At 32.6% G+C, this 25,543-nt stretch overlaps 1 protein-coding gene across 4 annotated transcripts in view; it reads left to right on the forward strand.

Annotated features, from left to right (window-relative positions):
• The window catches only part of LOC126776305 (klarsicht protein), a 222,788-nt gene that overhangs the window by 188,066 nt on the left and 9,179 nt on the right, over nt 1-25,543 (forward strand). For 3 of the 4 annotated variants that reach the window (XM_050498712.1, XM_050498714.1, XM_050498711.1), the window contains 10 exons: nt 3,709-3,879; nt 5,303-5,458; nt 5,727-5,901; nt 6,340-6,938; nt 7,074-7,217; nt 7,589-7,813; nt 8,490-8,725; nt 9,260-9,614; nt 9,703-10,506; nt 12,317-12,413. In XM_050498712.1, the coding sequence (XP_050354669.1) occupies nt 3,709-3,879; nt 5,303-5,458; nt 5,727-5,901; nt 6,340-6,938; nt 7,074-7,217; nt 7,589-7,813; nt 8,490-8,725; nt 9,260-9,614; nt 9,703-10,506; nt 12,317-12,413 (2,962 nt within the window). The remainder of the gene's footprint in view (nt 1-3,708; nt 3,880-5,302; nt 5,459-5,726; nt 5,902-6,339; nt 6,939-7,073; nt 7,218-7,588; nt 7,814-8,489; nt 8,726-9,259; nt 9,615-9,702; nt 10,507-12,316; nt 12,414-25,543) is intronic. The other variant, XM_050498715.1, reaches the window with a different exon arrangement.

Raw genomic sequence — 25,543 nt, forward strand, 5'->3', positions numbered from 1 at the left:
ATTTTGTTTATTAACAACGAACCAATACATCATTATTATTTTAAATTCCAAAAAATAGTGTCTCGAATTGAAAAATAATTAATTATATTTTCTAAAACATTTTATTTGGCTGAAGTGTCATATCTTTTTAAGAAATCAAGGCACATTGACGTTCGTTATCAAAAATGCCTTGATAAAATAGCGTACAAACGCCGTGATTACAAAATAATGGTCAACTTTCACTTCAACGTGGAACAATTACGCCAATTGTCGAGATTATCTGAGTTTAAGTCCAATATAATAGTTATTATTTTAATAACTGGGTATATTAACTCAGTAACGATAACTTTTAGTTCGATTTGCTATCATATCATTGATTAATTTGCCTATTCCAGTATTTCTAGTACGCAAAGCGGCAACATATTTCATTAAACGATTAATACCAAATGAAACAATACAAAACGAGTTGGAAATTCAGTATTTGATAATTCAATTATTTTATTAATAAAAAAGTACAATATCGATTTCACACATGAGTAAAACTACTACAAATATAATTAATTTATTTATTAACGTTTAGTTCACTTGATAGTTCCCAAGGGAAACTCAAATATATTTTATTTAATCCAATGTCATTGTGAACAAAGCCGCGTCTTTTATATATTTGTGATGCGCTTAGGTCAACAAACCATCGATTCAATTCAGCTCCGTGTATTATTATCGACTACCAACAAGGTCACTGATAACAACTGGTTACATAACATTTTATTGTCGATGATGAAACTATGATTACAATAAGATTGGCCACAGAATGCTCTCGCCACAACAATAGATACCGAGATGAGTATGATTTTATCATAGTTCAATCAAATACCAATAAAGTTGGAGTTGAAAGCTTTTATGATATGTATTAAAAAATAAATGGATTTCTTGTATATTGTAGTAGATACAAATGGCTTAAAGCAAAATACAACTAGACAAAATCTAATTTTTAAACAGATATACTTAGCATTTATTTATGTAAAAGATATAAAAGATTAAATACCAAGGAAGATGTAAATCTCAACCGATGATTCAGTTTGGTAAGAACTACTGCTTTTCATGTTCTCAATTTGTGTTTATACTTCTATTGCTTGGTGGCGAAGGAGAACATCGGAAATCCTGCATTGGGGAGATGCGTGGCTGAATAAGCTCCAAACCATCTCCTCAAGAAGAAAGTGAAAGAGAGAAAGTGAAAAAATAAATCTGTCTGGATGTATTTGTGCTCTTTCGTTATCAATTGTTAAACGTACAATTCATTACTATGTATAATTTAACTTATTTCAATAAAATTAAACAAGTATCTATTTATTAATCAAAAAATACAAATACTGCTATGTATATGTTCGGCGCATTGTTTGTTGCTGTGGTAAAAAACAAATTATAAAGCGAAGAATTATACATCAAAAAAATTAAAACACAATTATGTTTCTATCATTATTAACTTAACTACTGTCGCGCCAATTATATGACTGTACTTTATAAATAAAGCAATTTACTACCAAAACTTGTATAGACAACAAATGAAAACAAACACACAAGAACCGATCATTGTTTGTTTTTACAGTCCACAGTATAAGTCTGGATTAACGAACAGAAATATTGTTTTTACATACAAAAAACATATACAATAATGATTTCATACGACAGTTATAATATCATATTAAAATGAGATCGCTTAAATTACGACTGATAATAAATTGATGTAAGTTTTGAAAAAGATGATATTCATTTAATAGGTGTTTGTTTTATAATATCTTTATTATATATCTATCTTTAGTTGGGGGGGGGGTACCCAGAATCATAAGCATAAATCTAGTTCTAGTTATAAATAAAATATTTTTATTTTTTATATTTTCCTACAATTATTTATTCTTGTAGTGAGTCAAACACTTAATTGCTTGGTTTATCAATAAGTTTTTCTGTTCATAAATTCTTAGTAGAGCAGCACGCAGATTAGACGTCAGCATAGCGCACAGTTCCGTGCCAATGAAAGCACGTAAAGACATTGATCCTGCGCCTGAACTCTCCGGTCCTATCGGAATTCCGTCCCGTTTTAAAATTCCTTCAATAAAATATTATAGGCATTTAAAAAATCAACTGCACTATAATAACTTCTGCTCAGTTAGTTGACTGATTCCCCGTCACATTCCCGTCGCGGCGAGAATCGTTCAGGAAGGCATCAATATTGCTGAACGTGTTAAATATACCTATACTGATTTTAATTTATTGTGACGTGCAGAAATCATTATAAAATATGTTTAATTTAATTCTAGCCTTTCTTTTTATGGCCATTTAAACGAATACATCTTCTGATTTTGATAAGTTTGTTATTAACCTTAACATAAAGAAAATGACTGTAGGTGTTGGAAATTTACTAACTTTTTATGATATTGTTATCGTTTTCTCGTAAAACGTAAACGTTGTAATAGTTCGTTTTATTATTTTTATAAATGCTTTACGTATTTCTAAGCATGTACTTTTAGATAAGAATACATTGACCAGCCTACATACAGCCAGCCAATCATTATAGTTGCGCTGATAACAATTTTACCCCGTTGTAGGGCTCTGGGTAAGTCCGCCTGGATGGGTACCTAGTCATCGATTATTCTACCGCAGAACACAATTGTCTTACTTTTTATCTTATAATTTATTGCTCCGGTTTGAAGAGGTTAACATTTTAGATCCCATGGTTAGTGACGTATTAATGGGGTTAGGAGGGATTCATACTTCACTTCTTGCAGTGCTAGTGTCTACAGGCAAAGTAGAACTGTGAACGTGACCCATTTATTTATCTGCCTTTCTAAATAAATTATAAAAGTAAACAATGGTATTTCATACATAATGTACTTTTTACAGTTCAGGGACATATGGGATGTGGGTCTTACTGTCTGCATGTAGGGAGAACCTTATGAACGTGTATCATGTGATTGCAGTATGATTTTAATATCTGTTACGATGAGTAATCCGTGTATATCTGACTTGTATCAACAACTTTCTCTTATTTCAAGTTCTTTTCTATTTGTATTTACTTTGACGAATTACGTGTGATCGCGTAATAAAGTGAACAATTTGATAACCCACAACCTATGTGCTTGACTCGTTCGCCTTCACCGCTTCTGAGAAGATACTTTCAATTCGTTCAAATCATTCGTTTTCTCAAATGTAATCGAAATAGAAATAGCTGCCAACGATCTCAATAAATGTAATTTAGACAGCAATCAATGCGTTTATCTGTATTGACGGTAATTTGTATAAATGTATAGCGGTTATGTTGATTCGAATCTATGTTACGGTCCATCTCATTATAGAAACGATTTGGTAAATGTCGACATTTTATCGACATGTATTTTTATCGATTAATTCAAGCGCGAAATTGAATGACTCTTTAATGTTACAAAAATATTCAGTGTTGTTACATTGTTTCATTATGTGCCAAATAAATTTGAAGTAATCGATTACTCATATCTAAGCTTCCTTATATTTTAAATTTTACTTTTTAAGTAGCGTTAGGACTTTAAATGGGGCATATTTGCGGCAAAACTATCTTTTGGTCTGAGTGTGGAAGTTGAACCAATATTATGACTGAATTGATACCGATAGGTTAAAATTTAAATATTACAAAAAAAACTACTTTACATATACATACGTGTTCAATAAATAAAAAATTAACGCGAAGTTTTTTTTCAGGTATTGCAAAGGGACGTGGAATGCCACGGTCGAATCGTGAGCTCCGTGGTGCGGTTGTGCGGCGGCGGAGACGTCGCTCGAGCCCTAGAGAGACGCTGGCATCTGCTTTACCTGCGAGCTATAGAGTGGCAGTGCCATCTCGAAGCCTGTCTCGCAAAGACCGATAACCAGGTGAAAATTAATGCATATTTTTTTATGAACTGTTATAAACCATCGAGCAGCCTTTTTTGTCTAGCTTATAAGTTCGCAGATCCCAAGGTCTTAGGTCCAATCAACTGATCGGACTATAAGGAATTATTGGACTTCTTCTATCGCGAAATTCTTATTATGATCCTGAAGTTTGGACGTTGACAGCACCGCAAAAACAAGTTAAGTCGTTGTTTCCGTGTCTGAAGTCTCCACCCCTTCGGATTAACTGAGAGAATAGAGAATGCGCTTTATTATCATCATCATCATCATCATCAATCATTAAAAAGTATGACACATTTAAAGTTGGAACCATCGAATAATGCAACAATCGTTACATTACATTTTTACTTTCAACCGACCGCAAGAATGAAGAAAGTGAGCTTGACAAAAAGAAACCTATTTATCAAATAATTGCTCAACACTGCAGTCGCTAAAGCAGTAAATGCAATTGAATAAAATATATAATGTATTGCAATTATTATCATCTAAAAATGAACACTAACTCGGCACCATTTCAATACACCTTTTCTTGTCATATGAACTATGTCTAGACACAAATAATTAATTTCGCAATGAAATCTTACATAAACGTATTTAATTCAAAGCAAAGTAATTGTATTTAAAGAAAAAAAAAACTTTCAAATATGAAGTCTAATAACGTACTTGTTATGCCGTTTAATACAAAAAATACTCCCTAAGTATTTTCCTCAATTCGAAGCGTTGCTCATTTTGTGAGTTTCGCACGAAATACAACAATAGCGCAATCAAACACCCGCTGTGCTGATTGAAAATATGACCCTCAGCCATGACACCACTCTCATAGATCACATTAGTAAAAAAGGGGTTGTCGGCTCAAACATCAACTTGAAATTAAATTACAGGGTTAACTCACGCTAATGTTCTTATAAATATATCTATAATGCCATGAGGGATACGTGTTGTGATTTGTGGTCGCTTGGAAACGTTTGACCTAATTCAATGAAGTTTGTTCTATGATAGTTGTGACTTATATTCTTTGAGGGTAATAAATCTTGATTGAGTTTTGAATGACTTTTATTGACTATAAATTTTATAATAAAACCCCATGTATCAATTCTATACAAAAATAAATATAATTATAATAAACGTAAATTATTTATGTAAATTTTATAATGTCTGTTGCGTGTGGTCAAAATTCATTTAGTTTTTGACCAAATTCAACTGTTCGGATAATATTTCCATTCCATTCTTTTTATATTATTTACCTTAAAATATATTTAATTAGATAATTGTCTATGTTCATGTTCACATGTTTACATAAAGATAATTTATATACGTTCATAATTTGCATGTAATGAAAAAAAAACGACATTTTCGATTCCTTAAAACAACTTTTTTTTTTAAATTGATACGGTTTTTTTTTCAGAATTACGCACCAGTTGATGTGGCGAGCGATAGTGACGACGAGCCAGCCTTGAAGCAACCGAGACTTAGCAGACGCGGCTCGCCACGGAGACAGCGCACACCGGTCAATGCGAGGCACAGGGACAGCTCAGAGGACAGCAGACAATCTGCCTCAGAGGTAAAACATTTTCATAATAAAAATGTTCATATGAAATGTCAAGTCAAATGCACCAATGATTTATTAAAAACATTGCAATTTTATCCAATAAAAATGCAATTTTTTTTAGTGGCATATATATATCACATGAATTAAATTGCAACAGGTATTCAAACAATTTTAACTTACTATACTGCGAGTTCATGAATACAGTCGGTACTTTCCACATTTAGACCGTTTGAGTATCGTATCAATATTGTAATGACATCTATATTTTTATTAATTTCAGGAGGAACAAGAATATGCTATAACGTACACGTGGCGTGGTTTCGGTTCGGATTGCGAGTCGGAGTTTGTCCGGGAAAGGGAGATCACGATGGCCGACGCGCGCGTGCCGTCCGTCGAAAACGTCGACACACGACAAACCGACCAAACAGTACCAGCGGCTACAGACCAAATCGATGGTAAAATACAACTGTATAATTTCATTAACAAGTACATCTTTTTGTCTCATACACTTTTTAAAAGATTTAAACTTATTATTATTGTAACTTTGTATTAAGAGATATCGTGTACGGTATAACTCTGAAAGTTCTCGAAACCAATCATTCGTTTCCTTAACTTTCATCTGTAATGACTCTTGTAACAATACCCTTTCATATATTTGCATAAACGTTAATGGTAATCAATAGACGTACATGAATGACACAAACTTAACTTTCCTTTTCTCACATGAGAAAATATAACACGTCTCTTCTCCAACTCATTTGAATTGAAAACAATTACTTGTTTATTCTATAAGTGATGGCATTCACTAAGAGGGGTGCCTTGTTTACTAACAAATGAATAACAAAGGAATTAAGACATTGCGGGGCACGATGTTCATTTATTTTATATTACAGGTATCAATGCACGCGAATGCCATATCGTTGAAGAAATTCCAAAAGAAATGAAAACTCCACCGACCGTTATTAAGCGAAAAAAACCCGTAGATACCTCAAAATTTAACCAATCGGATAGGAAATCGAAAAATTGTGCCACATTCTATTTCAGACATCACGACACGGACTCAGATAGACAGATGATAGAAACCGACGAGAAATCACAAGAGGAATCTTCAGAGGAAGAATGGACTTACGTCGATGGCCCCAAAATTGGCAACGAAGATTCCACAGATATTATGACTTCCTCAGTCGAAATTCAATGTGAACTACCAATCGATGAAAGCAAAGTTCCGTCACCAAAGCCTAAATTAGAATCGTCAACACCTGATCTTATTCGTGTCGATCAAACCTCCAGATGTAAGGATATCGAAAGACTAGTGATCCAAGCTGAGGAATTAGTACAGAAACAGGCGCAACAGCAATTAGCGAAAAAGAAAGGGACGAGAAATCTAAAACCACTCGCATTCGAGGAGGAAGGAAAATCTGTAAGTCGAGCAAAAATGTCGAGAATTAAGGAATGGTTGAATCAGAGTTCGGACGGCAAAAGTGATAATCAGGTACGTAAAAAAAACTATTTTAATTTATAATGCCTTTCATTTCGTTTAAATGTGTTTTTCATCTACAACTTTAAATTTAATCAAGCGGTATTCAATAAATACTTGTTTATTATATAAAACCATTTGATATTCCAGGGTACAGAAAGTTACGACGCATCAGGCGAATACACAACGGAAAGCGAAGTTGACACTTCATTAACATCCGAGGAGAGAAATATTCATTCGTCAATGGACATGAGCACGTCTACTTGTACTGTCACGCCGACCCATCACGCTAAGGTAAATTTATACACTATGTTTAATCAAGCTTTGCTGTATGTGGATCTATGTCAATTTGTTAATATAACTTATGTGCTATGATGTCATAATATGTAACTTTCGGTGTTGGCAATTTGATTGATAATACACATTCAAATTGTTTTTCACTTTTATTATATAAGATTGTTTCTATATATTATGCACTATTTTAAAACAATATTCGTAATAACTGTACATTAATAATAAAATTAAAGCTGCAACGTGATCTTACAAGACCTTCGCTCGCTCATTTTCATTTACAATCAAAGTCTTTTGCGAATATCTGTTTAGCTTTAACACGCATTTATACACTACACATGTTCGTGCTAAACGGCCAAGGTGACTAACCCTAGGTTCAACTACGTAAGAAGCGCAACAACAACAGCGCCAGGCCGTGGTCGGTGTCGTGCCTGTCGCAACTGAACGGCGCGGGGAACTCCCTCGCGAACACGCCCACTAACGACACGATGCACAACATGTCGATATCCGAATCAGCACTAAACACACTGGCTTCGCCGCAAAGGGTAACCCCCGGGAACTCGAGCTCTAAATTGAGAGGAAGTTCTACTACTGTTCAGGTATTAAAAATGATCTTATTGTAGTGCTTAGTTTATTATTTACTTCATTGTCAATAGTTACGGCATTGAAAAAATATTTCGACCTCGGTAACCTACCGACTGTAAATAACGTATCGTTAAAAAGTGACATCTTTATATCACTATCATAATAATATGGAAATTAGTTATTTGCTCTTGTTAAATGCTTACATTAAGAAGTTTAATATTGTTCCGTGCGGCTATATATCGTTATTTATGCGTTTTGCATAGTTTAGATATTTTGACATACTTATATCCGTAACAGCCTGTGAATGTCCCACTACTGGGCTAAAGGCTCTCCTGTTTTTGAGGAGAAGGTTTGGAGCTTATTCATCCACCACGCTGCTCCAATGCGGATGTGTGGAATACACATGTGGCAAAATTTCAGTGAAATTAGACACATGCAGGTTTTCTTACGATGTTTTCCTTCACCGTAAAGCATGAGATGAATTATAATCACAAATTAAGCACATGAAAATTCATTGGTGCTTGCCCGGGCTTGAACCCACGATCATCGGTTAAGATTCACGCGTTCTTACCACTGGGCCATCTCGGCTATACTTATATCATAAGGTAAAAAAAATACTGTTTTAATTTCGCCAAAAAATGATTATATGAATATATGTTATACGTGCTAACATCTATCTTATTACATCAGGGTCACGTTTCAAGCACAAATACAATGACGGAGGCGTGCACGTCATGCGTCGAAGCCAACGACAAACAATGTTGGCTAAGAAGAAAACGACTGAAGTTAAGACGCCATAACAATAATACTGCTCGAAGAGAACGATTGGTCAAATCGCTGTCATTTTGTGGAAGATTGAGTCCAGAAATCGAAGACAAGAATGAAAGGAGCGCTGCTAGCGATCCGGCTACTAGTAGAAAAAATAGGTACGATACTTCGTTTACGAGATATCAGAATATTAATTAGTATCGCGAGCTTACATCCAAACCGATGCTCCAATGAAACGATGTGTTTATGTATCGAAGAATATTTCACTTCATGCATGGCATTTCTTTAATAGTATCTAAAGTATCTTTTAAGTTAAGTTGTAGTTGTGTTTGTGTAGTGCATAGGAAGATTTTTATTATAAACATAAATATATGTTTTTTTAAACAGCATCATGTACAACAATAATAAGCAAAACATTGTAAAAACTTTATGGTTCAGTTGTTACGAAGAACTGAAACTTTTAAAGTCTCATCATATAATCTCTTATAATATTGAAATAAATGACACGAATTGCATTTTCACAATTTCAGAAATGACTTTTTATAAGTCACCTTGTTATGATAATATCAAAGCTGCCTTATCATGCACGTATTTATCTAATAATCTTTTATGACTGATCGAGTTAATAACTAAATCATTAAGGTCTTAGATATTCGTACGACTATTTTGATAATAAAATTTTCTCTTCCCAGATTTGACACTACCTCAACTTCAGGCAACGACAGCGACGAGCCCTTAGCCACAATAGCAAACCTGCGCAGAAGCATCGAAAAAACACACATTTCAACGAAAGAACAAGATAGTGCCATTCCAGAACAAAACGAAGCGGAAACAATGACTCCCAGCTTTAAATTAGGACCAGAAGGTGGATCAGTAAGGCCAAGGCTTACTAGGAGTATGGAGAGAGAACGAACATTTTTATCAGTGAGCTTAGGTGATCCCAGCCAAATGTGGGACTTGTGTGTAGATAAAGACTCAGACAAAAGCGTGACGGCTGGTACTGAAGAACACAGTTCGTTTTCGGAACAGGCTTGGGACTTCTATCAGGTAATATATAATTGTATATTTTAAAATTTAACGTTGTTATCCCTTACTTTTTTCATTTTTTTAAATGTTTATTTTTTGTTGTTAACAGGAAAAATACAACTCGGAGCCGTATTCTGAAGCACCCGATTCAGACGCAGCTCGACGCCTACTTGAATTCGGAGACGATTATAGAGCCTTCCTAGACTCTCAATCCGATTGTTGCTCAAGTCTATCTGCTCAACCTGAGAATGACCAAAGCCCAAGCGGAACCCGTCGACGTAGACCACCTTCAGATATGTCAAGAGAAAGGAGCTTGCCGCGTTATAAGCGACCGACAAGAACTTCTCCAGTCGAAACTCCATCCCGAAAACCCAAAAAGTCAATGTCGAGTGCGGAACGCAAAAAGTTCCTACAGGATAGTCTAGAAAGATCCAGAAACAACACCAGCATTGAGAGCAACGACGGTGTACGACGCCGCAAACCCTCAGAAAGCGAGAGGAAGAACAGCAAACGCTCCCCCGAATTCGACCTCCTAAACATCCAAGCGCTCAGCCGCAGACGTCACAGCTCAAACCTAACGAGCGACGAGGTGAACAGCTCGCTCGAGTACACCGAAGTAAACAACCGACCGGACATACTGGACTCGTTAAACCGGCGACGTAAGGAGAAGGACGGGGAGTCAGAGCTGCAAAAGATCGTACTGTCGGAGCTGCGACGACGATCGACGGAGAGCGCGGACTCGGAGCGGGAGTCGTCGTCGCCGAAGCACAGCCGGCGGAACTGGGGGGACTCGGACTCGGAGTCGGAAGAGGTGAAGTCGCTCGTGCGGCGCTCGAGCACGCAGCTGGAGGCGGCCGAGGCGCTACTGGCGCGCCAGGACTCCTCGCCGGACCTGCTGCGCGCGTTCGACTACGTAAGAACACAATTCGATACCGATTACAGTAGCAGCTGCAGCGACACGGACGACTGGCAGTCGTGCGTGACGGTCCGCCGGCCCGCCTGCATGCGTGCGCGCTTGTGTCTCGCCGTCACCGCCTTCTCGATCTTAGTCATAGTTTACATACACATTCAATGACATCTGGCTTGGGCTTGTGTGATATTTATTCTCATGTATGTAAGTATTCGTATTAGGTATGCTGCGATTGTCAGATTGCGAATTAAAGTTCACGTCGCGCAGTCGTACGCTATAGCTTCGTAAATATATATATACGCGAAGTTTAAAAAGAACTTTAGTCACTAAAAGAAACTTTAATATTAATTTACGTTAAAATTACCTAATAAACATATTATATGCTTATACATTAAGCTTTATAGTCAAAAAATATACATTCCATGTTACTTGTAATTTAAGAAATTTATGTAGGTACAAATATAAGCATTTGAAAATAATATTTATAAAGATAGTCTGACAAACGCAACTATGTTACATATAACTATATATTACTGCTATAAGCTGTGACACCTGTCGATTGTCCTCTATTTACAGCTAAACCTTCCTATAGTTTATGTGGGAGTATTTAATACAACCTGTTTGGCACGGTTTTACTGCTATTTTTATAATGTATTTAATTAAATTAGTCAGTGATTAGCAAGTTAAAACGATGTCCCATTCAAATCACATATTATTTATTTTCTTATGTTTTTAAGTTTTGTTCGTTTGAATTTACATACTAACATGCGTTTGTGTGTTGTGTGGTTCTTACTAACAGCTTGTTTTGTTTTATTATTTTTCCATTGTATATGATTCTATTCCTATATGGGTGGCAATAATTCGGTGCTAGAGCAAATATAACTTTTAGATATATTCACGTAATATATTTATTATCTATGAAAGTTAACGGTGCAAGTTCGGGCGGCTTAATTTATAACTCGGTGTAACCAGTGCTTTAAAATCGACTGACATTTGAAAAAAACGTCGAAATGACAAATGTCACAATTGACATTTGCATCACAGTTCAGAAACTGAAAGAGCCAAGTTACTTAAATTATTTTATTTATAATCTACATTTAATCAAGAAACGTGATTTCCTGTGATTGCGCGATAAACTTTAAGGATAATGAACTGGTTAATTTGGTTGTGTAATTTATTACATAAATTAAGTACTGTCTCGCATAATATTAGTTTATACGAATATGTGATTTGACTGAACTCCGCAATATCTCAAATGTAGATTTTGTAAATGTATTAACAATATGTTGACTAGGGCTAGGTTGTTAATTGATTTATTTACAAAATGTAAAAAGTTAAAGTGATTTTGTATAAATGTTTACAATAATAAATGTTTCAATTTGCAAATCAAAATGGAGTTTCAGTCAATTAACACCCATCTCTATCAACATTTACTTAAATTACAAGAAAATTAGAAAAAAATATGTTGAGTTTTAATCGTCTAGTAAGCATTTGGGCTTTCTTCAACTTGCTTTTCTTAACTGTATTTGGTCTTAAATTCTTTATGCTTTGGCACTGTAACTGAAATATTTAAGAAGATAATTGCAAATAATTTAACATATTAAATATTGCATGGATTGTAAATCGAATTGTTTTTTTGCATGATCAATGATTAGCTAAATACATTGTGTGCTATTTCCACGATAATATAAAGAGTTTTTTTTAGTATAAAGTAAGTGCATAATTGGGGGTTGTTTGTCTTATGACCTATGCTTTTTCGATTTTTAAATTCGTAAAACTTCTGGTTAGCAAATTGAATTTTTATTCTACGCAGACGGAGGTTGTAACACGTTGCCGTGAAAACATCAATCTTTTGGAAGTGGCCCTCACTGATGGGACTCTGTCACCGGCCTTACAGAGAGATGTCAAAGGTTTGTATTTATTGTTAACTATAAAAAAGAGGCACAGATAAAAAAAAAACATTCATAGGCTTTAGCCTAAACTACTATGAACTTTAAAAAAAATGTATATAAATACTTTTTAAATCGCGTGCTTTTCGAAGTGACTTATTTTTGGATTTTTTTTTTTCAATAAAGCGTAATTGCGTTAACCCGTAACAGTGAGTTCGTCGATGTATCTGGTTACTCGCATAAAATGCGATCGGCCGGTGGTCGCGCTGCGGTTTCCTTACATGGTTTGCCTTGTGACCGGTTCCGAACGACTAGACGAAGATAATCATTATTATCATAATTTAACAGTATATTAATAACATCATAATGTTAAGCTAATTTTAAAAATATATTTAAAAGAAATATATGAAAAAATAAAATTTAGTGTATATATATGACAGATTAATACTAAAGTAATTGCAACAAGAGATTCTATCTTAATCTGTTTTTGTTGTTGTCTTGAACAAGAAACGCTAAAAACACGTGTTAATTGTACATCTGAACTACGTAAGTATAACAATCTCGTCCACGATCAAGGCGACGATTCATTTTGAGTTTCAGAACTGGTTCGCCTCGGTTCAGTTTAGTCGACGTAATTTAATATCGACCGAATTTATGGCAGCCCTTTAATAACAGTAGCTGAGTATTTTATTACGCTTTTATATGACTTCTAAAAGACTGGTTTTGTTTCGTTTATAATAAATACGTTCTGATTTTTTTCAAATACCTATAATGTTTATTTCTCGAAGAAGGATTAATTATCGTCCGAAAAATCACGACCAATTCAGTGTTTTTTTTTATTTTATTTTATTTAGATGTGTTCTTGTTTATGTATCTTGTTATTTATTGTCGGTTTCGTGTATTGTATTATACGTTAAATCTTATATAGATATTGTTAGATTTACAAATCGTCGCCTCTTATAATCATATTCTGCATAACTAAACTGAAATAATAGAACATTTAGAAATATACTAAAGTTATCTTCTGACTGTCAGCTTTAAAGTTTATTACAAAAAAAAAAACATGGCTACTATTTGTATCCAGGAAGCGGCGATATGGCGCGCGATCACGCCTTGCCGTTTAGTTCGCCGGCGTCTATTTTTGCCCGCGAAAGCGGAACGGTCCTCTAACGAAAGTGAGGACGTCCGAGTCATTTCGCAATCAGTGTTTGCCATATGTTAGTTATCTTGACTTTGCTCGTCTTTAAAAAACTAAACCTACCCACTTAAATATTTATAAGCATCAGTAAATTCATACAGAAATTATATTAATTTCAAAACTATTTAATAGATTTAAATCATTTTATTCTAACTATATTTTATATATTTGTTATTCATATTTTTATCTTCCTAGAAGCTATTTTTAATACATAACATATTAAAATAAGATAAATTTTAGAGATTATACTACGGAAAGAAGTAACATTATTCAAGGAACGTGCTCTTAAAAGGTTTTAGTTTCTAAGTGGCCCATCACTTGAAAGCATTCAAGGCGAATAAGTACAGACACAAATAGTAACTCCGAATATACACATAGCAGTTCATAAATAACTTAACCGCGTATCACTGCCGTCTAGCAACTTGTTCCGTCTACTAGATTTCATGAAATAGATCACAAGGGAATATAATATTAAATAAAACATTAAGTCATATTACAGTTGAAAATGTTACAATGAGTTAGATTACTTAATTAGAATCGTCATAAATGACGCAAAAAAAATTTAAACTATTACGAAAATCACTTAGCTATTACATAATATACAATAGCAAATTTTCCTTTTATCAAATGACATTTAAGAACTAAATCTTATTGATATTGGGCAATATTTTACTAAATCATTAGATCATGATAAAACGTGACATCATGCAGTCTAGAGTTCTAAACGTAAAGTAAACATTAGGCACCTCATTATGCACCAATACAGTGTTGCTCAGTAATAATTTGATAGTTCTGCTATATACTTGGTAAATGAAAATTGTCGTGACAATGAAGCTAATAATTCTGATTCGGAATTCTACCAGCCCCAAACGAAAATGTAAGGTTTATTTTTAATAATATGCGATGTAATAACATATATACATATTTTTTATGTTATCTGTGCAAGGAACTATTTGTCAATTGTACGATTATTTTCAAAATCTTGTTTGGTAGTCTTTTTGTTTAAGATCAATTATTCTAAACGACGATGGATTGACAAGTTGATTGGTTACATTATCTAAAGTTACTTAATGAACTATACCTCGAAGTCTTTCGATAATTAGTTTTAAATATGGCTTAATTGTTTAGAATGTGGACTAAACATTACTTCGTCTGCTACAAGGCAGGTTAATTACTTCACAGATGCTATTGAATCATCGCCCATTGAATTTACTTTTTATCGATAAAGTCTATAGTCGTGATGGCATTTTTATTTATAAACCTTACAGTTGTGAAGTGAATGACACCTTCTCGATAACTCATTCATGCTCAGTGTTCTTATTTTGTATTTTGTAATTTATTCTCAACTAAATCAATACGTTGTTATATAATTTATCAATCATCTATTTATACCGATTTAGTTTTTTACAAAGAAAGAAAATTAGTTTATCCGTGTACTGAAAAGAATAAAATTTAAAGTTTTATTGATTGTAGACTCACTAGCAGCAAAAATATATAACGATCACATTATAATAACAGATAATTATTAACAAAAATGTTTAAAAAATAGAAACATGTTTCATATTTCGTCGTATAAATGCAAAAGTTTTAGTATTAAAAACAATTATATAGTACCCGTAAATAACACAGATTAATTCGTTTTAATTTTTTTTTTCTTTTTTTAAATTAAATATATTGCATAATAATATGTAAATAATCGATTTGTTCTGTTTCTTATTATAAATCGATGTATAAAGAAATCTTACTTTCAAAGTACATATATTGTATAAGTAATTGTTGTTAATAAAACTGTAAAGAACATTTAAAGCAGAACGCTTGGCCTTCACTTTCCAATAAAAATATGAAAACGTTTGCTTATTACACGTTGAGAGAAAAACGTTTCTCTGAACGGTTTTAATAAGGTATTATTATTCGTTGAGTGCAATTTAAAAACAACCTTCGTTGGTAATTGTAAGCGATACCGAGATGTAAATTGTAACCGTGCACTTGCAAAAAGTGCATTTAGGTTTGTACATTTTCAAGGATTTTCAATGTTACAAAAACTGCGTTGGTTTTTATTTTATTTAGCAGTTTTTTTTTTGTTAATTACAAAAAACGGTTTATTTATTGTCAGATTTTGACTTTTAAAAGAGTAAATTATTTGAACATACACTAGTAAAGATGTTTCATCAGGAAACTTAAATCTATTGTATTGTTTAAATTATTCTTCGAAATTAATAATTTTGTTTTACCTTAAATAGTTTGTGCTTTAATTATCCTGTTTTATTGAATATAATGGGTATACTTTAAACTAAACGAGGTCAGTGTTATAGAATTATTAATAAGTATTTTGGAAGTATATATATAAGTACTATACTAAGTACTACAATTCTTTATTTAGGTTAAATTTTTACAAGAACCTTCTTGAATAATTTAAATATAAACAAGAATATACATAGCTTGAACGAATATTTTTTAATTATATATAAAGATGGTCTCCGCTTAGTACGTGTTGTATATCGTCCGATATTTTTAAATTAGAAACAATCACGCGACCTTCGTAATCGGTATTCGTACAGAATATTTTAGACGAACCATTACACTGTTTTCCCGGAATTTAGGAATAAAAAAAAACGTTTGACTATTTCTAGAATCTCTTGGGAGTTTGACTTTTAATTCAATAGTCAATGTTATAATCCTGAATTTCGTCAAATAATTATTACAAGCGACGTCTACGCAAAGAGACTAATAGGATGCTTTATTTTTGATGAAAAATTAATTATACCTTGAACGCTGTTAAATTAGTCAGACTAACAAATGAGCCATCTAAGGGAAAGCGGTCCTTTAGTTAGAATCTAAGATGAATCCGTCTCGAAAGATAGTTGAATGAGTGATAATTATATCCCTTGTACCTGTAATTTAGACTTACTCACCCTTTAAACTGGAACACAATATATGAATACAAAGTATTGCTGTTTGGCGGTAGAATTTTATTAGTAAGGGGTATCCACCCAGTGTCTGACAACTAACAAATTAAATTACAAATGTATATTGAGATAAATGTGTAGGTTTCCTTGAACTTTGTTAACATACATAAAAATAGTTGAAATTCGCTCGTTTTAGTTATGATTTCGTGTCGTACACGATATCATCAACATTAACAGTGCAGCGCTTTAATGGCTGTATTGTTTCTATTTGATTTATGATAATCGGTGTATAGTTTGGGTGCAGTCGCTTTAAGCGCTGATAATTCTGACTCGAACGAAAAGGTGAAGTACATAATATACCACAGTAGATCAGCTGTAAACGTCGCGGACGGCAGACGTGCCGCGCGCTAATGTTACAACATTAATCGCGTGTGAATCGTGTACGAGTTTATTATTTGTGGTAACTTTAATATTCGTACGTCAAACTTTTGCTGCTGTTAACGAATCTTCACAAGTGCAATTTACATTGAGCTCACTTTTCTCAAAGAAACTAGATGCGCATGAGTTCACACTTTCGCTTCAATAGTTATTTGCAATTTCATTGCAATTGTGCCCTAATTTATTACTATAACGTAATATGAAGTTGATTTCGTAATTATAAAATGATTTCAGGGAATGTCGAACGTTTGTCAAAATATTAACACAAACGCGACCTTCGCGAGTAACAAACTCTAGGCTATCGTTCACGATAACGCACTGGCTATGAAATAATTTTATTTCGTGACATCTTTGTTATTCCAAAAGTATTATTCGTTTAGTGTTTTTTGAATTAGCTCATTAATTATAATTTAAATAATAAAGATTATCGTTATCTATAAGCATCCGGGAACGTGTTCGTAAATATTTTTATTAAAATCTATTTTATTGTATGACTTGTGACATCAGGATTGTTTTGTAAACAATAGGGTCCGTGCCGTAGTTCAATAACCGTCACCCATATTACGAAAAATATTGTACAGTTTAAACTGCTACAAATTACATATGTATAAATTACATCTGTTTTAACTGTAAAAAAACAGCTAACGTTTTAAAATAGCTGTCAGATTATGAATAATTAAAAATCTTCTAATTTCATAACGTTAGTCGAATAACTGGTTTGTTATGAATATTTTGAAGAATTACATCATTAAACCAGATCTCGTATTTTCTCTTTATTATAATAAATTAAGATGAAAGTCGGAATGCCGGATAATTTCTACCAGTAACGAATAAATAAATATTGAAAAACTGTTTAGTTACTAACACGTAAAGTTCTAAACCTATACTACCTAAATACATTCAAAGGTAACTCTCTAACATTGATCATGTAAGCTGAATAAAGAAAAATTATAGTTTCAAGTAGAAGTAAAAATCCTTTACATAGTCTTGGAATTGTTTAAATTAAATTAAGTGTATTATTCATATTTTAACCGCAAATTTAATCACGATTTCCTCACGTGAAAGTAAAGATTTAAAGACTGCCACGATTTTAATTTTTTTTTTCATGTTGAAGTTCTTTATTTTATATCTTAAATGGTTGTGGTTTATTTAAAATTCCTAACAAGCATAGAGGTTATTGCAAGGTCTTATAAATGCGTATTACACAAATGCCACATAATGATTTTAACAGTATACGAACTATAATTTTAAAATTGCAAGTGCATTTTTAAAATTGAATATTTTTTTCGAATCACACAATAGATATATAATTTGACTAACATAAATATTAAAGTTAAGTTTATACAAAATAGATATTAAAAACTGGTTTTATAACATTGTATAGCATTGACTATACCCTGATATCTAGTTAGTCTTGACATGATCAGTGAGATCATGGCCGATGTTAGGATCGATACAAAAACTCGCATGTACCAATTAAGGTGACCTCTTGTTATGGTAACTTACATAAGTCGAACAATATCATAGCAGTTAAAATTAGTCATCTACGATTAATCTCTTTTTTTTTAATATAATTCTTATAGAATAGATGTAGCGTAAACGCTCGGTTTTTTTATTGTATTTCATTTATAACAGTGCATTCGATATTCAATTTAATGACGTCTTTAAGAAATATCTCGTTCAATCCAGTTTTCGTAAACAAGTTTACAAAAACAACGCTTGAAAATGTTAATTTCGTTAAAATACGGGACTTTTTTCGTATAAGAAATTCACCTTAATTAGACTTCGGAATCTGAAACAAAATTAAATACTAAGGCAACTACAACGTTCATTCTGAATTCAATTATTAATGATAATCAGAATACCATAATTGCAACGTCACGTGATAATCTAAATCCCCTATAATTCTTGGTTAGTCGTTGATCTATAATTAATCAAATCAATGGAATTACTATTCTTAATGCTACCCTTCGACTAAAGGAAAGTAGACATTCAGGATTCGCAAAAACACATGAGGTTAAGTTTCACCATACGCCACTCGATAAGCCCAAAGCCTGTTTTGCATGTAATGTAACGGTCCTTTTTAAAATATTTGGACCGGAAATGATGTAATGCGAATCGAGCTTTATAAACTGTATTTATCGTTATAAACGTCGTGCAGCTTTTCTTCATAGTAAATAAGGTCTTATATTATTTGTTGACATATTTGAATTAAAATTATTCCGATGTGAGCAATTCCACAGAAACGTCCTTTTTAAAAGGTTTTTATTAAAAGCTTCACATGACTCAAATCTCGCAAGTGAATTTTAAACCAGTTCCATTCAACTGAGCTTTTTGCAAACTTTTTGGAGATGGTCAAACGCAGTATACTTAATATTGTAATTTGATCAAGCTCAAAGCTCGGTATAAAAATGTTTGTATTTTTATTATAGATTGTCAATTATTACGTGATTACGATTACGTGAACAATATTTAAGAGGACTATTGTTTTGCTTTTGAAACAAATGCTATCGTTTCCTGACTCCAAGCTGTTGCGATTAATCAGTGTATTGTTGCTTGACTCGAGATTAATTCGTCGATTAATTGAGTTTGTCAGGTTGTAACGGTTATCCGACCGGCTATTCTAGTTCATCTCGTGTACCGCTATCTCTCTCGGATAGTTCTTTTGCATTGTATGAACTGTTTTCTATTTAGAAATCAACTAAAACTAGCTAAATTCCATTAAGCATAACTTATGTGTGTTGACTTTAATCAACGATTTATTAATTAATAGTTTGTACAAAGACTGAAAATGTATGTGTACATAAAGTTGATAAGTTATGTTGTATTAGATATATTTAAAGATTGTATATCAAATATTTGTGTTTAGAAAAATATTAGCGTTATGCCTTTATGATAACTCGTGATAAGAATATGAAATATCTTCACTATTGTGATGCAACCGTCACGCAATAGCATTCAATTTTCTTTAGTCGTGGACAAAATTGATAATCATAAGCGTCTGTCAATAAAACTCTCCCACGCATAACCGCTATTTCTTATATAATTATACTTATTCGTAAATATACGACCATTGTCTAAGGTGAAGCATCGCTTTCTCGACTGTGTGAAACTGCATGTAAAAATATTTGTTTTACTAGGAATGTATGAAACGAATTTTAAACTTTTTCATGGATATTTTCACTTTGGTGAATTTATTGTTTTTTACGTGTTGTTTTTACGCTAGTTGCGCTCAAAATATTCTGCCAATTTATTTTTTCCGGCTGTCACAACTAAATTACATTGTGCCGAATTGTCAAAAATCCATAAATTACAAGTCATTCTTTTGATGTATTTTGTTTTTTTACGAAGTTTTGAGAATGATTTTCCTAATTTAAGTTAACTTTTTAAGATTTTATGCTTCGCTTATTTCAAGCATGTTAACTTCATAGTTATTTATTTAAGGCTTATCTATCTCTTCTTTGTGCTGGAATATAAAATATTTACTAACTAAGATAACGGATTATATATAACTTAATTACAGAAAAGTGAGCTCAATATAAATACAAAGTATTATGAATACAAAAATGGAAACTATAATTTAAAAATTCCAATATTTTAATAACAGTGTAAAAATATATCACTTGTTCAAATATGTCCAAAATGAGTCTAACAATTGCTACGAGTAATAACAATAATGAGGAAATAGGTAAGTGTTTCAAGTCATTTTTCTTTACTTTAATTGCAATTAAAATTTTAATAAGCCATTGCGCGCAAAGTCAAAATCTCAAAATCTCCCCAAGTTCAAAGGCTCAAGTGAAGTGGTAGACAATTGTAGGCCTTTAAACTTAACTTAGTATTATAAGTTGCAAGAAAGCATTTTGTACATAACTTGATTTATTTTATTCAAACCATAAATGCAGTTTAAAATGTCATCTTTTATGAATATATATAATAAATGCTTTTGCCATAATTCTATCCAAATCCTAAATAATATAATAAATGCAATAGTAAGTTTGTTTGTTTGTAAGTTTGTAAACTAACGTAACTAGATAGTTCAGACGTAAAAGCGTAACAAACAAACTTACTATTGCATAGTTAGATTAACTATTATCATGATATTTTGTATACATTTTGTCAGGATTACAGAAAAGCTTACTTAACACCTACCCTTCTCTCACATGGGCAAAGCTGCGGACGGAAAGTAATTTTTTTTATAATATAGGTTGGCGGACGAGCTGCATATATTATGGCCACCTGATGGTAAGTGGTCTCCAACGCCCATAGACATTGACATTGTAAGAAATGTTAACTCTCGCTTACATCGCCAATGCGCCACCAACCTTGGGAACTAAGATGTCCCTTGTGCCTGTAATTACACTGGCTCACTCACTTCAAACCGAAACACAACAATAACAAGTACTGCTGTTTTACGGTAGTAAGTATGCTGTTTACGGAATATCTGATGAATGGGTGGTACATACCCAGACGGGCTTGTACAAAGCCCTACCACCAGTGCAGTTGTATTATATTTTTCTTTTGAACATTAAATTTGTGGCTATAAACGATTAGTCCGCTCACTGTATAACCCGCCACTTTACTCAACACTTGTTCAGTTTCCGATATCCTAACATTTGTTCCTTACATTAAGGTCCATAATATATACTATTAATTGCACTGTCACAGTTTCATGATATTTCTAAAGCAAATATACGGCTTTGTAAATGGTGTACTTGACCGTCGTCGCGCCTACAACAACACCTACGCTCTTCATTATTAGCATCGAAGGTTTCTCTTGTTACTTTGTTAATAGCTCAGCTTGCATTGAGTCTTCATTCCTAATGAACATTCATTATGTACTCGCTCTATGTATACATTTAGTTATTGAGGGAGATTATGTTTACTGAGGGCGTTAGTATATAATGCTAATGCATTAACCTTTTTGCTTTAACCGATCTCGGATAAAAATCTTTAGGAAAATAACAGTATAGAATCTGGTCTGTATATAAAGTAAATAATAAAAAAAAAGGCCTGAATTTCTCTCTATGTATTCATGTAAGTGTAATAAAAAATAACTTTCGCCTAGTGGTCGAATATCGACCATAATTATTATTGAAATTTTGGGGAAAACATAGATGAATTTGAATGTTTTAAATAAACTTTTTAATGTAAATGTAAAATAAAATTTTACATTTTTTTCTACTCTTATTTCCAAAGTTTTTTTTAATGATATCGACATTACAATTTCAGCACAAAATCTCATTTAGGCCTGTCCAGATTGATCCATACCATATGGCATAGAAACTATGTGACCCAATGGGTCGTCTCGGCTCTTCCCTAAATGTATTTCAGATAAACGATAATGAAACAAAGTAAAATAGAATACCATTAACATATTCGTAATGCATACTCACCCACGCGTTTGCTTTTGAACGTCTTAGTAATACAACTTAGCTAAATAAAGCTTGCGTTTGTGATCAACCCAAGCTATTTTAGTATTCTAACAAGAAAATGCATCTCTGAAAGGCAATTTCGATATATTTAAAGAGTTAAACTCTAAACAAGATTTTACTTGCATCTCCGCTTGGATATTCATATATGGACGTATTTATTTATGCCAGAAAACATAATAATCAAAATCTCAAGATATTTACAAATCAATCTCGTTAATAACTCGTGCAGTATTTATTACAAATTTTTTTTCTGTGTCGATATTAATATTTATTAGATGTAGTATTAACATTTTATTTAATGTATGGGCAATAATTTACTTTATTTTAATACATAGAAGTACGTGTATTGTGTCTCTTAATTACTCATTGTTAAATTAAATTATTTTTTAACATTACCATGATATAAAAAGTGGCCAAAATTTTAGCATTTACCTATTGTATGTCCTAATTTAAACTCTTGGGGAATTTTGATTTAAAAAACTGTTAAAAATATTTTTGCATACGTTAAAACCATATTATACGACATACGTATATCGCTGATTTGTAAGACGTAAGTATGTAAGTGATTGTAATAATATGAGTAAGTAACATAGCTTTGAATAATCGATTAGGAAGTATTAAAGCGAATATATTCTGAAGATGATCGCGTCGTTTTCATTGAGCTTTCAAAAGTAGGTCGAGAGAGAATCGACTTTTTCTCGGTGACCATTATCTGGCAATCATGTTGCAATTGCACAAATGCATTCTCTTACGCAACCAGTGGCAGATACATTCGTGCCAACAGATTGTGATACGTCAATTTGTTCATGCAAATGACCTTGTCCACAACTAGAACAGTGGCTTATAACAGAACTCCGGAGATTACATTGTACCGGATGATTGGTACCTACTGCCTACTATTATTCATAACGCAGATGATAAAAGTATACATTTAGGTTTAAATAAAATTTTCGATTCCATTCAAAAATTTTTTTACAATTATTCTTAGCTCTGGCATCATTTGTACTTAAATTACAGCTTATATAACACCGTACGTTATAATTATTATAGTAGTTATATCATCATGATTACCGCTAGAAACAGTATTGCGGCGAACGAAATGTTAGTAATTATTAGTATATATTTAGATTAAGTACTTACATTAAATGTTAATATAAAAGTATACCTGACTATTCATTTAATGGTGCTTTCTAATAAAAAATCCTCAATTTTAGCAAAATTTCTCTGTTTCAAATAATAGCTGATGTAAAAGGTAATTTTAGATAATATTATGATAATAATAGGAATTCGCTGTTATTATATCGTTCAGATTGATTCGACACCGTAATAAGCTTACGTGATTAAATTACTTACGTAATTCATTATTTTACTCACGTGAGCAGTTCCTGCATCATTTTTGGTATGAAACGCTTCACTAATCGCTTGCATAGCGGAATTTTAGAGGTGAATGACTGCACCGGTGTTGCATGTCATCAGTCTGATAACTAAATCAATTTTTGCAATGGCAATTAAAATTTAATTGTCGCGAAAGCCAGTATTGGAGAATAAGGTTAAACGTATCTTATCAGGTTCACGAGTATTTGGGTTTATTGAATAAAGTGAAATGTCGTTTGGTTATTTTCATTGCGATAACCTATTCTATCATATTTAATTTTACAATTAGTTACCCGACCCGGCTTCGCACGGGTAGAATAAGGGAATAGAACGTTTAAATTGTAGGACAAACAGACAACGAAAAATATCTTGTCAGAACAACCCACCACAGTTTTATTGCCATCGGAATGGTACAGGAAAGCATAGAGGCAAACATACAAATATTCATTTTCATTATATAGATAATAAATAAATGATATCATTTGCTAGTTTTGTCTATTATTCGAACTATGTTTTGTTTCGTTTAAAACAGCCTTGTAATTTATTGACCTTATTGATTTGTATGAAACTAAAAATAATCTCTTTCATAACGAGGTCACCTTGCATTCGACACTGACTACCTGTTTGGTGTATTGCAATGCATATTATTTACAATTTCAGAACGTCATTTGCTTAAGAACGAAGGTCTATTTTCAAACGTATTGCACTAATAAATTGTTTCTAAACTAACGTTAGTTTTCCGTCTGTGACAATCTAATTGCAGTTGTCTGAGATAGTTTTAAATCAATTTATACCTTACTTTGCTAGCAATAAGTGCGCTTGTTGCTATTATGAACGCTTACAGTAAAATTTTCCGACATCGTTTAGGATGTTTATGCCAAATCGATATAGTCTCTATGTGGTTGAAATAGAGGTTTCATCAAGAACAAAGAACTGTTTTAATATTGCTGCAGTTCTGACCTTGCCGCCTCGTCGACTCCCGCGCACGATCGAGTTGACACTGTCATAATGGATCGGAATTATTTCCCGCCTTACCCAGGTACAGTGTTCGTGTAGTGCTAATAATATAAACAGTGTAAAATTTGACGTGAAAAAATAGTAATTACGTTTATTGTTGAAATGAAATATGAACGTGAGTTGTCTTATAATTAATTTTTACGATGCATTAAACTATATTATATATTATGTTAAATATTCTGTTTAAAAATGCTAATTCGAAGTGTTTTTCAATATGTAAAGTTTTCCAGACGGAATTTTCTCTCCATACATATTCGACGTCATTCACTTACCGTTGAGCATATAACACCTTATACAATTTGTTTGCTTTCACCACTTATATGCTGAGGATGTGACGTAACGAACTGAACATACCTCTCCATTACTTGAAAATATTTGCATCTGAGCGTATCAAACTCATATTGATGTAAACTTAACGCCAACATTAGCATGCTTATACATATTGCATATGCTTATTGATAATTTTTTATAAGCTTATTTATAAAATAATATATATTTTATTAAATTCAACTATCATAATCAAAAAGTAATAATATAATATTGTTATATGTTATACTTATATATAATTATAACATTTATAAGTAACATAAATTATTATATTATCGCCGGTTTAATAACGAAAACGTCTATTCATTCGTGGCGTATTACGTAAATAGGTTAAAAGTCATGTATTGCAAAGATCTGTACGTCATTAAAATTCGTATGAATAGCAAAAGGCTCTATAGAGGCCATCGAAAACAAATTTTTCGTCGATTTGTTAATTTTGCATTTCACAAAAACTGTTGG

The sequence above is a fragment of the Nymphalis io genome, chromosome 20, assembly GCF_905147045.1.
Source record: "Nymphalis io chromosome 20, ilAglIoxx1.1, whole genome shotgun sequence".
Lineage (NCBI taxonomy): Eukaryota > Metazoa > Arthropoda > Insecta > Lepidoptera > Nymphalidae > Nymphalis > Nymphalis io.